This window comes from Siniperca chuatsi, linkage group LG7 (genome assembly GCF_020085105.1).
Source record: "Siniperca chuatsi isolate FFG_IHB_CAS linkage group LG7, ASM2008510v1, whole genome shotgun sequence".
NCBI lineage: Eukaryota > Metazoa > Chordata > Actinopteri > Centrarchiformes > Sinipercidae > Siniperca > Siniperca chuatsi.
In genome coordinates this window covers 3557733-3575480 of record NC_058048.1, presented here as the reverse complement: position 1 = coordinate 3575480, position 17748 = coordinate 3557733, and the positions used below count along the sequence as shown (strand labels likewise).

General features: G+C 40.1%; 1 protein-coding gene across 6 annotated transcripts in view; it reads left to right on the top strand.

The window, feature by feature from the left end:
* brip1 (BRCA1 interacting helicase 1) overlaps positions 1–17748 on the top strand; it is a 130629-nt gene that overhangs the window by 17546 nt on the left and 95335 nt on the right. For all 6 annotated transcript variants that reach the window (XM_044201836.1, XM_044201832.1, XM_044201831.1 and 3 more), the window contains 8 exons: positions 6104–6376; positions 9808–10029; positions 10204–10403; positions 10494–10626; positions 12429–12583; positions 12706–12883; positions 13162–13302; positions 14464–14625. In XM_044201836.1, coding sequence (XP_044057771.1) covers positions 6104–6376; positions 9808–10029; positions 10204–10403; positions 10494–10626; positions 12429–12583; positions 12706–12883; positions 13162–13302; positions 14464–14625 — 1464 coding nt within the window. The remainder of the gene's footprint in view (positions 1–6103; positions 6377–9807; positions 10030–10203; positions 10404–10493; positions 10627–12428; positions 12584–12705; positions 12884–13161; positions 13303–14463; positions 14626–17748) is intronic.

The following is a 17748-nucleotide window of genomic DNA, read 5'->3' as shown; positions in this document are numbered from 1 at the left end:
TCAAAACGTCTGTTGTGAAAAAAGTCCACTGATTGGATGATGCTGGTAGAGTAGATTATAGCTAGTTATGAACCCCTTATTTTATGATTTGTTTATGTCAGCAATGGGGTCAGTATTACCATTCACTTTGACCACCAGGTGGCGGTATACTCCACCACATTGACCAAGGCTGTGGTTAACATTTCAAACATGTAGACCTATAGGCTTAAAATTAGACAAATTTGAACACTGCAGATAATTCATGTTTAACAAACAGGTGTGTTTGTTTTAACTAGTACATAAATGCAAGGTTAATACAAATGGTATACTACACTATATCACCATATAAAACAACGCTGTGTGCGTGCGTGTGTGTGTATAAACGTGGGCCTTTTTACCCAGCGGTTATGATTTTACTTGAACTCTTTATTCATGTGATCATTTTCATTTCTTTAACATGAAGTCAGTTGATCTGCAAATTATTCATTTAGAGCATTTTCAAGACTGATTTCCCTTTCTGCCCTTGTGGAAAGATTTAAATTCAAAATAGTTAAATTCAAAACTAAATATATAGTAAAATCCATATGCACCATGGAGTAAGAACCAGAACAGTTTAGAGGAATTTATCCCAATTTCTTTCAGACTCAAAAGCATCAGCCCGCAGTCACAGGAAGGGTAGGGGAGCATTCTCAAATCATAACATAAAACTTAAAAACATATTGACATTGAAATCCTAGCATATTTGAACAAGGAGACCATTTACATTAAATAGCCTGTCAGCTGACAAATTATAAAGTTGTAACAAATTATGAAGTTGTGGAACCACTGACATAATGGCATCTGCATCAATTTAGCATAATTAATTATTTTTTTTTATGGACAGATGGTAGTGGACACACAAACTACAAGCTCCAAAAAGGCCTCTCTAAAACAGTTTTAACAAAACTGAAAGTATAACCTTCATGAATTATTTAGGGTTGCAACTCATTATTATGTTCATTATTGATTATTCCGACAATTATTTTCTTGATTAACCGATCTTTTGTCTCTAAAATGTCCGAAAATATTTAAAATTGGTCATTATAATTTCCTAGAGCTCAAGGTGGTGATAGTTGGATTACTCTCATATATAACAATGAAATGCAGCAAATCCTCACATTTGAAAAGCTGGTAATGTATGGCATTTCTGACTGAAACTACTAATCGATTATCAAAATAGCAGCTGATTTATTTTAAGTGGATCCACTAATCAATTAATTGACTAGTTGTTTCAGCTCTAGATTTATTGCAGGGCTGCTGAATTAGTACTGAGAGTATTTTATAGGTACCTGTGTGGTTAGTATCAGGATGAAACTCTTGAAAGTTATAAGGAACATTAAACTTTTTTTGTCACTCAAATGTTGATTATTTGGTAGCCCAGAAGATTTATGAATGAAAGATGAATCATTTTATGCTGTGAGTTGAAAGTTTTTGGTCTCATCATAAAAAAAGTATCTTGTGTGAGCCCATTGTCAGACGCAACCAAACCAGGTGTGTCAAGTAACATCATGTTTTTAAAGGTATCTAGATGCTGTTTCTGGTGAATAATCCATGTTCGTGAGTTCTCTCCAGGTCCCAAAGACCAACAGGTTAACCATAATCATTAGGCATGCTCAGCCATAGAATGCCATAGAATGCTGTTGCACAACTCTCACAACTGCGTCTTAACTTGCCACAGGTGTGTGTTTGGATTTAGAGCTGTGGATGGTGGGAGGTGGAAAAAGAGGAGGAGGGAAAGTAAAGTCGAAAAAGCGCGTCTGTCTCTGGTTTCCCTGCAGCTACATGACCTGGGCTCTTTTGTCCCGCGAGCGCTGACTGACGGCCTGAATAGGGCCCTTTGAAGCAAGCTCCAGTTTTAATTAAGAGGTTTTGCCTCGCCTGGGCCGCTGATCTGTGAAAGCCACGGGGATAAATATTGAATGGGGTTCACCCGCTGGTTACTGCGCCCGGGGGATAAACAGGTGCTTTGGAGGGCAGATATTTGCCAGGGCCTCTACCTGCACAGTGTGGTCATATCGGTAGGTGGAGGTGTTCGGTGTCATGTCTTCCGAGGTATTGGCTGTTGAAGCCCACCCTTATTGGAATGAATTCCAAGACCTTCAAAGCTGTGGAATGAAGAGCAAATTGGCGTCCAGTGAGAGGCACCAGTGATACCTAAGTGATCCACTGCCTGCGGCCCCACAGTGCCCTCTTACTGGCCCCCTGGAGTGTGAGATTTCTATCTCTCAGGTGTTGGAAAGGAGTATAGCAACAGAAGCCTACCTGTGAATATTCTGAGGTGTTCAGTAACACCACTGACCTCTGTTCTGTCAATTCAAGAAAGCTTTAGCCGCTGCATACACTTACACCTGGCGGTGTAGGTATACCAAGGAAACTTAGTGTACCTGTACTAAGTAAACTCAGTAAACCTGAAGAAATTCAGTATACCTGTCCTATATAGTGTACCTGTAAATGCTGTATTAATAGGAAAAGAGTTCCCTCACGTTACATGTTGTTTGACAGACAAAGCAAAGGCATTCTCATTGCTAGCGGCACCCAAGAAACAACACCAGTGGAACTGTTCTGTGCTGAAAGAACCAGTATGTTCTTGTTGCGAGCAGAGCTGGCGTCCCGTTTGCCCCTTTTGCCAGTTATCTACATTCCTTTCTAGGGGGTGTGTGCTCTGAGCTGTGGGGCCAGGCCTGAAACCTTGTTGTCCTGGCATCTCGGGAGGCAGGCGCGTAAAAGGATACTCTTGTGTCAGCTGTTTCCTGCTGCAGCTTTTGACAAGGGCCTCTATTCATCAGCAAGCCCTTCTACACTACCCCAATCCACCCCCCCACCTGCCAATGAATAAGTAATTATTGGCCATCTTGTGGCAGGATATTTGGATGGCCCTATTTAACATGGCAGCAGCAGGTAAGGTGATCGGGCTCAGGGCCCAGGCTGTGGAGCGTAACTATTCCAGAGGAGAAAGGTAACTTGAACTGGTGTTGGGGCCCTGCAGCACCTCTGTTTATTTTTCTCATGGGCTCAGGGCTCGTTATCCCTCTTAACTCTGAGAGACAGCTCTCTAAGGGCTCTTTGGCCTACACTCCATCACACATTGTAATATTTGATGGGCAAACATGCTTGGAAAATCTGAGTCGTCCGGTAACTCAAGCTGCTCGCTTGTCATCACAAGTGCTACCTTCTGATCCCCATCGTAAGATGCAATGCGTGACAACACATGCCATTCATTCTTACGTGGAATCATTTAGGTAATTTGTTGATGATTTAGGGATTAACATGTTTTCCAAGCTTGTGAGTTAGGTTTGTTCAATATTAACACAAATATGGTAATCTCTGAAGAAAGAGGCCAGAGTGTAAAGATAATACCATGCAGTGGACAAGGTGTCCTTTTGGTCTGATGCCATTAGCTGTTTAACAATTGATAGTGCCACAATATCAACATCTTTCTCAAGGCTCACCCATCAGTAAAACTGCCTTTTGGGGCATAATTTCAGGAGGTCACCAACCTATTGTTATTTCAGTCAAAAGCCAATGATGAGCAGACAGTCTTCTCATTTATCATCTTTACTTATGGCAGTGGCGACAGACACAGAAGAGAGAGGGTTCTGTTGTGATGTGATTCAAGGCAAGAGACTTTGTCACTCTGCTACAGAGGTGGACCATGTGGATAAAATCCTCTTTCACCGGATATGTAATTTTATTAAGGAGAAGGAGCAGCATTTATTACTGTCGTTTACACTAAAAAAGAGCCTGTTATAACAAACATAGCATAGAAAATGGCTCCAGTAATGGCAAGACAAAAGTAAGAGTAAGTGGAAAAAATTGAATAAAATGCAAATAAGATAAGCCGGCTGGTTACTTGTAGGTAGTTCTTCTAAGGGCGTGAAAAAACAAATGTTGAAACCAGTGTATCTGCTGCAAAATTTATTTTTATATGGTGACATGGTAAAAAAATAAAAATCATATTGTGATTATTTTGACAGATATTAGGATTGCGATATGATTCACGATTAGTGGGAATTTTCACTGAAAAAACGATTAAAATAGATAAATTAGTATAGATATATTACCTCTAGTACTACTACTGCTACTCCTACTGATAATATTGATAATGATAGGATTCTGTAGTCCAGAATATAAATTATATTATAGCGCCAATACGGGATTTGAGAAGCCTGTGATTGGATGGTGTATATGAGCTACTGAATGGTTAAAGAGTACACCACTTAAAAGAGCTCAACACATAAGCTGGATCAAGTGTTGCCGGCTACACTTCTCCTATGAGGGGAGAAAAAAAGAATCCACTACGTCACTGGATGGCCAATTATGAAGCAGCTAGATTTTCTCAGCCGCCACAATGGTGGCCTATCATATTTCAGACTCAAAAGGTCACCTGGTGCAGAGTGACAGGACACCTTATGTATAGTAACAAATTCTTCTCCATGTGTTTTTCAAAACAGATTACAAGACAGTCTGTCAAAAAGCCTATTCAGGCAGTGGATAATAGTGATGAGTTGGTAGCATTTTGTATCACAATACACTGAAGAGCTAAATGTAATTTAACATTCACAATGCTAAGAAAATAACTAACTAATGGAGAGGAACATTTTCTCTGAGTTGCATGTTGCATACCTCACGTGAAAACATGAGATGCATATGTACATGAGACAGTGATCTGTTGAACATTTATTTGAAACTTTGAAAGTGATAAGATGAGATTTAAGATCTCTTTATAAATAAATAAGTACCACTGTTGGTTAGGCCTCAGAAATAGACGAGAGCAGCCAACCTTATCATTAATTAAACAATGCACCATGTGCATGTGTGCGTTGTGGCCGCCATAGTGTGGGGTGGTAGGGTGTTGGTGTCAGATGCATGCCCATAGATTTAATGGCACAAGCACAATGACCAGTGGAAAGTGGTAGGTCTGTGTGTCATATCTAAATGCATCTGCTGTATTTGTTCATGCAAAAAGACGTGTGTGAAGTGGAATACAGATGGGAGCGTGTGGTGATGAATAAATACAATCTCAACCAATCACATCACTATTCTCATGGCTCTGAAACAGCTGTGCCAATCACAGTGAAGCATGACAACCTTGACTGAACAAATGGAGAGAGGGCTTCTCCAGGAAATCATGTTGTCTGGATGGTGCAGAGAGGTACGACACGAACGAACAGCACCCCAGATCTCCAGCCAAAAGCACATTGTGGCTTTTACAGCTGTGCTTAAATCATTCCGCTAATGTTTCCAGTTTTAATTCGCAACACAGTGATCTAAATAATACATCTACATAATAACCACTTGTATGCATTTTAACTAATTTTAAGAATAAAACATTAAAGCTGAAGCAGAAATGTTGGAAGGAGGCTGTGATGCACAGGATTGATCATCCCTGGAAAGTCCAGCGAGCTGACCAGTTTAAGGGATGCAGAGGTTCATTTAATTTGGGGATAATTTTGTAGCAGCCGGGTGGTGTTTGCTCATGATTTGATTAAAACAAACACAATGGGGGGCAGTGAGCAATGGCACTGCGCTGCACAGATTTATGAGCACATCTGTCCTGCTGCCTTCAGATGGCTGCAGGGATTTAATAAACTAAAGGTTTTCATACAGTATAAAACAGAAACTGTAAGAATCACTTGTCAGGCTATACATCAGTGCAGACAGACTGCTTCACCAACGTTGCTGCTTTTAATCTTTCATTTTCAATGCCAATTTAAAGGCATCTACTAGCTGAGGAGTGTTACATTAAAATGGTTTATTGATATTAACTGTTAGTCCATATTTCCTGCACATTTCCTCCAAGTATTTAGTTTGCCCTTGTTGACAAAATCACCACTTTGCCAGCTAAATGACTTGCTCCAAAAACAGGCGTGGTTCTGAGATGTCTGTTCTCAGTGCAATGTCCAACGAAATGGACTTTATAGGGTCAGCACAACTGTAAAGGACTCTATTATCAGCATACAAATGACAGTTAGTGGTACTATGTCATTAACAGAACAAGATCTGGGACTCAACTGCAGTATGTACTGAGATGTTGAAACTAAGCTGTGAACTACCTTTCAGTATTTGTTTCTTTTTCTCTGTCCAGTCCCCTGAACCCTGCTCCCAGTGCCTGTGTGCTTCGACCAAACACGGTGTGAAGGACAAAGAGAAAGATGGCAAAAAGAAGATTCCTAAGATCTTCTTTGGCACTCGCACACATAAACAGATAACTCAGATCGCCCACGAGCTGAAGCGCACTGTTTACTCCAGAGTGCCCATGACCATCTTATCCAGCAGAGATCACACCTGTGTCAACCTGGAGGTGGCGCCTCACTCCAACCGCAATGAACGCTGCAAGGAACTGCTGGAGTCCAAAGATGTGAGGAAAAAACACTGACAAAAACACATAGGTTCACATTAAGCCTATTTTGCACTTTAAAGTAATACTCTGTCTTTTTGTATCAAATAGTCACTCCCTGTAAGCTTTACGGTGGCTGTGATCCCTCATAATGAACAGCAGCTGTAACCCATATGTATTCAAATTGAATACATACTGTAGGGGTCACAATCTAATGCATTTCCTGCAACATCTACTACATCTGTAAAGCTTGTACTTCCTTTATGTAGAGTATAATTGTTAAAATTTGTCTTACGTGCAAAGAGATGGATCTCTAAGGTCAAGGTGCACACTGCAAACAATAAACCCCTTAAATCAGTACCATATTGAGTCATTTAAGGCTTCACATAAAGACAAAACCGTGAAGAGTTAAAGGCAACTCCATCAAATCATTTGAACCATTATGCTTTTTTATAGGACACGATTGACCCACTTATAAGCTAACTGATCTATCAATTTAATTCTTCCATACAATAATTTATCAGTCATAAATATGTAATATTGAAGAAATCTTTTTGTTTTGTTTTTATTTCTAATTATGACAAAAGAATATTATCTTATCTTCACATGTACACCTATGGAATATTGCTATACCAATAAATTAGCCGAAATTAGCTTATCGCAGATATAATGGTATAGCAATATGTGTCAGCTGATAAATAATAAGAAATATTAGTACAGAAATGCTAAAGATATATTTGAGGTGATTTAGAAACAGTGTCTCCATTACATAGTTTGTCCAACAGAGAGCCTTTTTTTGACTGTAAAATGTCCTGCACACTACATAACTTGGTCACAATTCCTTAAGAATCAAATTCAAGTTTTTTTTTTTAATCAAAACTGTTTGTTTTGTTATGTGCTTTTATAAAAAAAATGAATCTGATTTCCCCCCCCCAAAAAAAATCTCAAAAATCCATGTCAGGCTATACTGTTGACATGTGACTTTCATCCCATGAAGGGCACAATCTGTATGTCTGCTATATTCCATAACTCAGGCCAGTTCAACCCCCCAACTATTTGTGTGCTCCCTCTTGCCTCACAATGAACTGTTCTGGACCTGAATTGGACTCTTGAACCAGATTGACCCCCGCCCAGCTGTGAAAAACAACTCCTCATGACACACACTTTCTCCATGGAATGAAACTTTTATCCACTGGTTACACTAGCTAGTGAATGACAACATTAAACAGACACAACATTTTATCACAACTTTTTTTTTCACAAGTAACTACCACTACCAGACAAAACTGCTTCAACAATGTAGCCTCCGAGCAGCAATTATACTGATACAATATCCACAATTGGTCCAGCAGGCCCTTTTTGACACACTAAAATGTTATGAACCATTGAGAGAGTTTTTTTTTAGAGACATGAGACTCTTACTGTCCTAAAGTTGGGGCGCCTGCTGTAATGAGGACAATTACGCTGTCATTGGAGGTGTTTGCCTCCCATGGCAATTGTCTCACTTTGTCATATGAAGTAGCTGGCCCAGTCATAACCCCTCGCTGGAGTAGGTGGTACTGATCTTCACCACCTCAGGGTCTAGTCTAGTCAGTGTCAGGTTACCATGCTGTATAGACACACAGTGATTCATACACAAAAACACACATCGTTCAGCTAATACCGTCTACAGTCAAAACACCTGCCCTCCGTTTTAACTGCGCTGTAAGCTGTCCTGACTTTTCCGAATGTGGCTGGGTGGCTGTTTATCCCCCCAACTCCCCTTTCACTCAGCAGTCAGGGTTCAGAGGTAGACCATTTCATCCAGAGATTATTATTGTGTCTGGAGGTTACTGAGTCCACCAGTGTACAGTATTTGTGTGTGACAGTGTCACCTCAAGCTGTTAAATTCATAAAGAACAGGGTGGGACATCTAAAGCAGACACCTCTTTTGACAGAGTAATTGGGGCCTGGTACATGAGATGCTGCTTCTTCACACATCCTCTACATTCACTGTATGAGTGCCAAGACATGTAAACCATTACAATAGCTGGAACACCTGATCACAGACACCCTCTGAAATACTGTATGTCACCTCTGGTTAAATTGGAAACGAGAGATAAGTAAAGAAATTAAGCAGTCCAGTAAATATAAGAAATTCTAATGTTACATATTTTTAACTGTCTGGATTAGTTGTGACAAATAAAAAGGAAGATGTAAGATTTTGAAGACTGTTAGCAAATTTGTTAAAAAAAAGATTATTGATATTGCTATTAGTTGATCGTTTGTATTGATTTTCAACAAGTTTTCATATGATTTTAATACCGAACAAGGTTTCTGTGTTTTCCCATTATATTATTCTTGGCAGGGTGGAAAAGACTTTGAAATAACATTTAGACAATGGTACATCAAACCTGTCATTGAAATGAACAACTACAACTAAAGCTGCAACAATTAATTGATTAGCCAGTAATTAATGAACACGATTTTGATAATCGGTTAATCGTTTTGAGTCGAAAAAATGCCAAAATTCACTGGGCCCCTGTTCTCACATGTGAATATTTTCAGTTTGTTTTAGTCTTCTATGATAGTACACTGAATATGTTTAGGTTTTGGACTATTTGTTGTATAAAACAAGGCATTTGAAAATGTCAGCATGGTCTTTGGGAAAATGTAGGGGGAATTTTTCACGCCTCTGAAATTTTATAGACTAATTGATTAATCGAGAAAAATAATCGACAGATTAATTCATAATGAAAATAATCGTTGCAGCCCTAACTACAACTATGCCACCACCACTATAGAAACTTCTACTGTTAATAATAATAATAATAAATACTGTATGTAGTTTTAGTATGTAGTTAGTTTGCTTACTCTGTACGCTGTTCTATATTATTGTTGTTATTATTATTATTATAACCCTGCACTGTTTAGCTGTGTGTTGTATCTCCATTTCTGCTAGACACAAGCTTCCTCTTAATGGCATCCTTGAGGGCCTGAACATCTTGGTTTGTCCAACAAGCGTTCTCCATTTTACTTATTTTTTAAGTATTTTTGTCGATACAGATGCAGTAGTAAAATGGTGGTTATTGTTGTTGCACTTGTAGTCGTCCTTTTTGTGATGTGACGGCACATCTGCTTGACCAGTCACGATTGACAGCACTGCTGACAACCCTTGAAAGTGCCTGGAAGTTGCTTTTAGTATCACTTCTAGAGCAGAGACCAAATTTAGTTCCAAGAACCTCTAACCAAAACATGTGGAGATCTATGGAAACAAAGCAAAATGTGTGACAATGGCTGCAGGTTGTGTTTCGTTAAGTCCCTGCATTGAAAAAGAACTTTGTGATCAAACAAACTACATGTTATCCATCGAATACTGATGACTTTGAGTGGTTACTTATCAGTCCTAACAAACCATATATAGGTCTAATCCTATCTCTGTGTATCTTTTAAACAAAATGTGTATATTACAGGGCCGGTCATGCCGCTACTACCATGGTGTCCAGAGGATGCGGGACCAGAACATGCTACAGCGGGTCCACGGACTCCATGAAGCCTGGGACATCGAAGACCTGGTCGCACTGGGCAAACGACTCCGGTCATGCTCCTACTATGCTGCCCGTGAACTTATGCAGGACGCTTCCATCATCTTCTGCCCATATAACTACCTGCTGGACCCAATGATCAGAGAGAGTGTGAGTAGAGGAGATGATGGAGAAGATGGAGGAATTGTAGAACAATCAGGAAAGAAGTTGCAGGGGAAGGGAGCAACAAGATGAGCTTAGTTCTAAACTAAGAACCAGATCGTATGTAGAGTTTAGGGATTAACCACTCCCTCTCCTCTTACTTTCAATCTCCATTTTCACCAGATGGAGATCGACCTGGCAGGCCAGATCTTGGTGCTGGACGAGGCCCACAACATCGAGGACTGTGCAAGGGAGAGTGCCAGCTTTACATTAAACCTCAACAGTCTGCTGATGGCTAGGGACGAGCTCGATGCCATGGTCAACAACAACATCAGACGCTCCAAACACGAGCCACTCAGGAACTTCTGCTATAGCCTGATCAAGTTAGTGATTCGGTGACTTAGTTTTGCTCATCTGCGGTTCTCATAGTTTGAGTAGATAGTTACTAAGGATGTCTTTTGTCTGTGGTGTAGCTGGATCCAGGAGAGCCAAAGCATGATGTCTGAACGGGGATATGAGAGTGCCTGTAAAGTCTGGAGTGGGAAGGATGTACTGCCCATCTTTCACAGCCTGGGCATCACTGCTGACACTTTCAGCATTTTGAAGGTACACCAAATATTTTTGCTTTACTTGTAGATTTTTGAGGTTTACCACACCCTTACACATTCAACCATGACTTCATTACTTTCTCATAATTTGACTGAATACTGTGGATTTTGCTATTATTATTTTTAGCAGTTAGCAGCTCCACTAAACTGAAACATCAGCCCAGTTCAAATGTCCATTCTAAGCCTCAAGCACTGAACCCTCACAAACTTTGAGTGACTTCACCTGTGTAATCAGAGTATGTGCCTGAGCATAGGCATCTGAGCAATGGAGCAAGTGGAGGAAATGCATCCCCATTATTCAATTAGGGGCAGCAAAGTTATGGTTTTGCTACCCAACTTTTTGTCTTTTTAAAAATAAAGTTATCATCACACAGTCCCTGCAATCAGGTGATTATATTTAAGCAGCCTATATCACTGATTGTTTTACAATTTTCAGCAACTGACAAAAACAAGTAATAAAAAAATGACACATTTTTGGACCACCCTTTTGAGTTGGTAAAGTCGAACCCGTTGCTGATCGTTTGCCAGAACAAGCTTTGGGTATACACACAGGAGTCTGAGAGAAGGTGAGAGATGGGATGTTCACGAAGGAGCCAAATCTGCTCTTTTAAGTGTAACATGGCTATTAATATTTTGCATGAGCCTTGGTGATTTTATTATTTGGGATGTAGTAGGTAAACACACACACGCAAACGCAATTTACCTTTACTTTTTTCAAATGCAACATTTTACTCACCTTTTTGTGGGTTTATTGGACAGTTCAGCCAGCGGAAATTTATAGTTTACCCACCTTTTTGTTTTACCACTACATCCCCTCTGTGATTTTGTCCAATTACCGTTAATATCTACCGTTAATTGAATTTCAATTCAATTTATTTATATAGCGGCAATTCATAACAGAAGTTATCTCATTGCACTTTTCCTATAGAGCAGGTCTAGACCGTACTCTTTATAATATTAATTAAAGAGACCCAACAAATCCCACCATGAACAAGCATTATTTATTTGCAATGTTGCGTAGGTGAAAGAAGGCAGTCCTTGAAGTTTGTTTCATATGGGAGTTATGGGGAGGATAAATCCTGATCAAAGATAACTCTGAGGTTCCTTACTGTGGTGCTGGAGGCCAGGGCAATGCCATCTAAAGTAACTATATCTTTAGATAATGTGTCTTGGAGGTGTTTGGGGCCAAATACAACAACTTCAGTTGTTTAACATCAGAAAATTGCAGGTCAACCAGGTATTTATGTCCTTAAGGCATGCTTGAAGTTTAGCTAACTGGTTAGTTTCATCTGGCTTGATCGATAGATATAATTGGGTATCATCCGCATAACAATGAAAGTTTATAGAGTGTTTCCTAATAATATTGCCTAAAGGAGGCATATATAAGGTGAATAGAATCGGTCCAAGCACAGAACCCTGTGGAACTCTGTGACTAACTTTGGCGTGCACGGAGGACTCACCGTTAACATGTACAAACTGAGATCGATCTGATAGATAGGATTTAAACCAGCTTAGTGCGGTTCCTGTAATGTCAATTACATGTTCCGGTCTCTGTAATAGGATGTGATGGTCAATGGTGTCGAATGCAGCACTAAGATCTAACAAGACAAGTACAGAGACAAGTCCATTGTCTGATGCAATTAAAAGGTCATTTGTAATTTTCACCAGTGCTGTCTCTGCTATGATGCACTCTAAATCCTGACCGAAAATCCTCAAATAAACTATTGCACTGTTTTATGTTTTTTACACACATATATATTATTTTTTACATATGTCTTCCACTGCCTTTATGTGTGACAGCAAAACTTAGCAGCAGTGTTGGAGAAAGAAGACAGTGTTGGTTTGGTTAATGGTAAAGAGGATATGGTGCAGGTCCCAACCATCAGCTCAGCTACCTCCGCTGTCCTCAAAAGCCTCTTCATGGTGCTGGACTTCCTCTACAGGGACAACTCCAGGTCAGAGATATGCCAAAGACATCAGCTAGACCAAAATCCTAAGTCATGCCAGTGCCTCAGACGAGCTATTGTATAGGGTATAGAATTTAACTATTGCTCAGTTGTTCTCTGTGTGTCCATAGGTTTGCTGAAGACTACCGGGTAGCTCTGCAGAAGAGCTATGCTTGGACGAACCAGGTCTCACCTGATGTCCCTGATGCCCAGGGCTTTTTTGTTCGGCCACGCCACAGACAACGCCAGAGCATCCGAGTCAAGACAGAAGTCCTGACACTCAGTTTCTGGTGCCTCAATCCTGCTGTGGTGAGAGGTTAGACGTGGCAGACCCTGCCATATAGGCCACTCTTATCTATTACAGAAGTCGATAAACATAAAAAATGTATGTCTTAACAGTCTGAAATTAAGGTTACTGGCCAAGTGCTGGTAAAATATGTCACAGAAATAAAAATATATTAAAGACTATTTTTCCAGCTCTCCACTGTACCACCATGCACCCTTAATATTAGATATTTTGATTGTGGCATAAATTACCGCTGAAACACCCCTTGGAGGTTCATTGTGTTTGTGTCTGTATCTCCCAGGCCTTCTCTGACTTGAGTGGCTCAGTGCACAGTATTGTGCTGACATCAGGGACCTTGTCACCCATGGGCTCCTTCTCCTCTGAACTTGGGGTCAAATTCTCTATCCAGCTGGAAGCCAACCATGTTATCAGCAAGTCCCAGGTTAGTAGGTTTACCCATGTCACTGAGTCTCTAGGAACACTGCAACTTATGGATTTTGTGGCTGCTCTGAAATGTATATTTAGCGAGTGGGTTTACAACAACACTGTGGCTAGGTGCTGTGTCATACTGTTTGATTCCTGGATGTCTACAATCCCAGTTGCATAATATGACTGATTTATGACTTGAACTTAAAACCTCCCTCCAGTGACCTCAGGACTCACTGAAATCACTATGCATCCTGAAAGCTACATCTCAGAAAGAGATGTATGCTTATCTCCATCAGTCTGAGTCAACATGAGATCCAGATCTTCAAAAGGTTTAATCAGAGTGGCAAAGTAAAGCTGTGTCTGTGTCAGTAGCTAGCACTCAGGCATATCAGCTAAAGGTGTAGCAAACAATCAGAAACTTTGCCTCTGTATTTGCTTCACATCTGTCACCAAACCACTTTTGTCCAGCAGATGTCACCATTTGATTAACAATTTGATTGCAATAAAACTCTTCTGAAGTCCTGACAAATGGACTTGTGGATATTCAGGGGTTGTACTGTCTAGACACTGAATTGGCAAGAGAAAATTTTTGCAAAAACTTTTGCAATAATCACCACTTTTATATCACTTGAGCTGACTAATGATGACAATGATGTTAAAGATGACATTAACTATGTTGCAGACTCAAGGGGACATGAGAATCCAGACAAGCAAACCTTGATGACTTGGATTTATGACTCAGTGTCAGCACTAATCCCGCAGTGCACATGAGTTAAACAATATGTTTTTTGGCTCATAATGATACCAGGAGATATTTGTGTTTAAGGCTTTGGTAACACATTTTATGGGCCAACATGATAATGCCCAGATATATTTATTATATGAAGTATATTGTTGCTGTGGCTCAGGAAGTAGAGCGTCCACTGATCACAGGGTTAGTGGTTCGATCCCCCGCTCCTCTTGTCGTCCACATGTCGAAGTGTTAGTGTCAGTGTTCAGTGTCCTTGGGCAAGACACTGAACCCCAAACCGATGGTTGGCCAGCACGCTGCGTGGTAGCTTGCTGCCATTGGTGTGTGAGTGTGTGCGTGAATGAGTGGCAAAAACCTTGTAAAGCGCTTTGGATAAAATATATAAATGTAGCCATTTATCATTCATGGACTTCCTCTCTTCAGGTTTGGGTGGGCACTGTTGGTGCAGGACCCCAAGGCAGAAAACTCTGTGCCACCTTCCAACATGCCGAAACGTATGCCTTCCAGGACGAGGTGGGTGCGCTGCTGCTCCATGTCTGCCAGGTCGTGGCCAAGGGTGTGCTCTGCTTTTTGCCTTCTTACAAGGTAAATATACCACTAAAACATACTCTACTAAAACAGGAAGCATAATTACTGGTCTGAAGGAATAAGAGATTGATGTGTATTAATCTGTCACATGGGCCATGTTAGATACTGTCAATACATCTGGCACTTTCGGAATTACATTGGTTATTTGTGGTGGGCAATATAGATCAGTACAGTTTTAAAAAAAGGTTAAAAATTTTAGTTTTGACTCATATTTTCAGCGGGTCTAGTCCAAGTCCCAGCAGTTTTTGTTCACAATACCTTTGTGAACAAAATGTTTATGAATTGCCACAAATCAGTTGACATTGCAGACAGTAAATTAATTTCTATAAAACACTTGGACCATTAAAAAAAATCAGTTCACGGAGTACAAAACCCCGGATGTTGTAATGTATTTTTGTAGCTGTTTTGATCTTTGATTTCTCAACACATTTTACCTTTATCAAAAAATTGCGGCTTCAGCGATTTGGATATTACACTTGTCCATATTGCGATTTCGATCATTTTTCGCTTAATTGTGCAGCCCTAATCAGGTGTCACAGCCCAGGCTCAGTGAGCTAGACCAAAGAGGGAGACCACACAGGATTTAAAGTATTTTAAAAAATATTTTATTTGAAACTAAGACAAAAGCAACATAATAAATTAATATGTAGTCTTTAAATCAGTGGTGGCTGCCACTTTGAATGTATGTGTGGTGTTGTGAATGCAAAACAAAGAGGAAAACCAAACCAAAAGGGTAGATGATGATGGCGAGTGAGAGACATGCATCTAAATTCACACTCAAAATTATTCTTTACTTTGTATTGTGGTGGTGGATTGTTTACAGCTAGAATATTTCCATATTTAACCACTAGGTGGAGCTAGAGACCATAAATTGGAGACATGTCCAATGCTTTTGTGGTTTGAAGGTATTTCTATTAACTTGTGCCATGCAAAACAAGTAACAGTTTTCAAAGCCTAGACTGGATTCCAATAGATCCCACTGCTAAGAAGCAGCTGTTGGCGGTGTCATGTTACAATAGATGACTATTAATCAATAGAGATACTTGTCAAGTACTTGTTAAATGCCGTCATCCTCACAAAACTGTATCCTCTTTCAGTTAATGAGGGCGCTTCTGAGGGCGCACTCATGGACACTGTGTCCCCCTTTGTTTGTTATGCATTTTTCTTCATGAATAATTAATCTCCTCTGTAGCTCAGTTGTCACATTAACTTACTAAGGGTCAAGTGGATTTCATTCATCATTGTGTGTTTGTTCACATTGCACATGTTTATGTGTAACTTTGGTCAATTATCAGTTTTGGTCAATGAACATACTTACTGTGGGAAATACATGTGAGTTTACAGTCAATATGAAAAAAAAAAAAACTTTGATTCTTTATTTTATAATGCGGTGGTTCCCAACCTTTTTGGCTTGCAGCCCTTTAAAATGAAGCACTCTCGTTTTATCCCACTGTCACCGGTTGCAATGTGCATGGATTATAACTCGTTTATCCAGTGATTTTATTTTAATTTTAATTTGGCTACTTTTTAGAGGTAACGTTTTCCAGTAATTCACTGGAAATATGGTAAGAGTAGAGAAATATCTGAAAAATGTAATATTATTTATGTATCGTACATTGTTTTTTTTTCTGCTTTTCAATATTGTTAATCATCTCGCAAACACCTCGGACCTACCTAAACCTTTTGCCAGCCTTGAATCATACACAGCATTTCTATGAATATACCTTACACCCTCTGTATCATGTAAAATCTTCACTTTTACAAATTTGATATGCGTTACACCAGTGAAAAACCTTGTCTGCTTTTCCTAAGACTCAGCGATCTGCAGTTATCAACAACTGCTAGACTAAAAACAAGGCTTACCTAGTCTATTGCAGGCCACACTTTGACTACACTACCCACAATCTAAAGTGTTACAGCGACGACTCTGATTGGGTGAGCTAGCTGTTACCATGGAAATGTTTACCACACCTGCGAACAGCTAGTGAAGTTTTTTTTAAACTTTATTTAAACACTTACAATGCACTTATGGTCACGATTCATCTCATAGTTGGTTGGCTTAGTTCCAGGCTGAAAACTCATTATATAAGGTTTTTCTGAAACGTCAGTGGCGAGAATGAATGGGGAAATTCATTTCTGGAACCGGAGCCGTTAAAACAGTGGACCTTCACAGTTGTGTTTTGCCCTTGGAATATTTAGTTTTTGCCTTTGGCATATTTGCGTGGTTCGCGTTCAACTTGTATTTCAACATGTCACCTGCAGTGTTCATTGGTTTGATTTCTCTGCAGTCCTTGCTTGCCTGCTATCCAGTTGCATTCTCAAACAGGGGATGACACCGCCATACAAACTGTGAGGGAAAGCTAAGACTCTGGGCCTTGTTGTTTTCTCATTTTACCTTCCTTTTTGTCGGCCTGTGATGCCAGCCAAGGAGCGACTATGAGCTGTGGGATGTTTTTTTTTTATTATTGATAGCCATGTAGGAGTCTTCTATCTCTCTCTATGCTGATGCATAAATATTTAATCTGCAGTCAGCTCTTAAAGATGAGGAGATGAGGGGATATGAAAGGGCTAGGGTATTAATTGGATCCCGTGGAGGCCTTGTTGGTGCCGCTGAGTCCCGTCTGCCCTGTGATGTGTGTGTTTGTGTGTGTGCAGGGAACACAGAGAGGATAGGTCATCTCCAGACATCCCTGTTCAGGGTGTCTAGGTGATGGCTATCAGCCCCTCATACACAGCAGGCTCAGTGATAGACAGAGAGAGCAGTGAGGCTAACAGCCCTGCAGGGTCAAGGAGGGGTACTTCAAGGCTCTGTTCGCTGCCCTCACATACACATAAAGTCAAAAGTACACAGCAGGATGCATTGGCACTGTTAAAGTTAAGTTTAATTATTTTCTTATGACAGATAGAATGACAACATCAGTAGTGAAATTAGGAATAAAATCAATCTAAATCTGACTTGTCTGACTGTCACTGTGTCTTTTCAGGTATGTATTTATATTTCTGCAACTAAGGTTGTCATTTCCCAGCAACGGCATTGGTACACTGCAGTCAAATGAGTGCAAAGAAAACTCAAGAGAATGTTGGGCATTAGCACACAGCTCAATAAACAAAAGATACAGA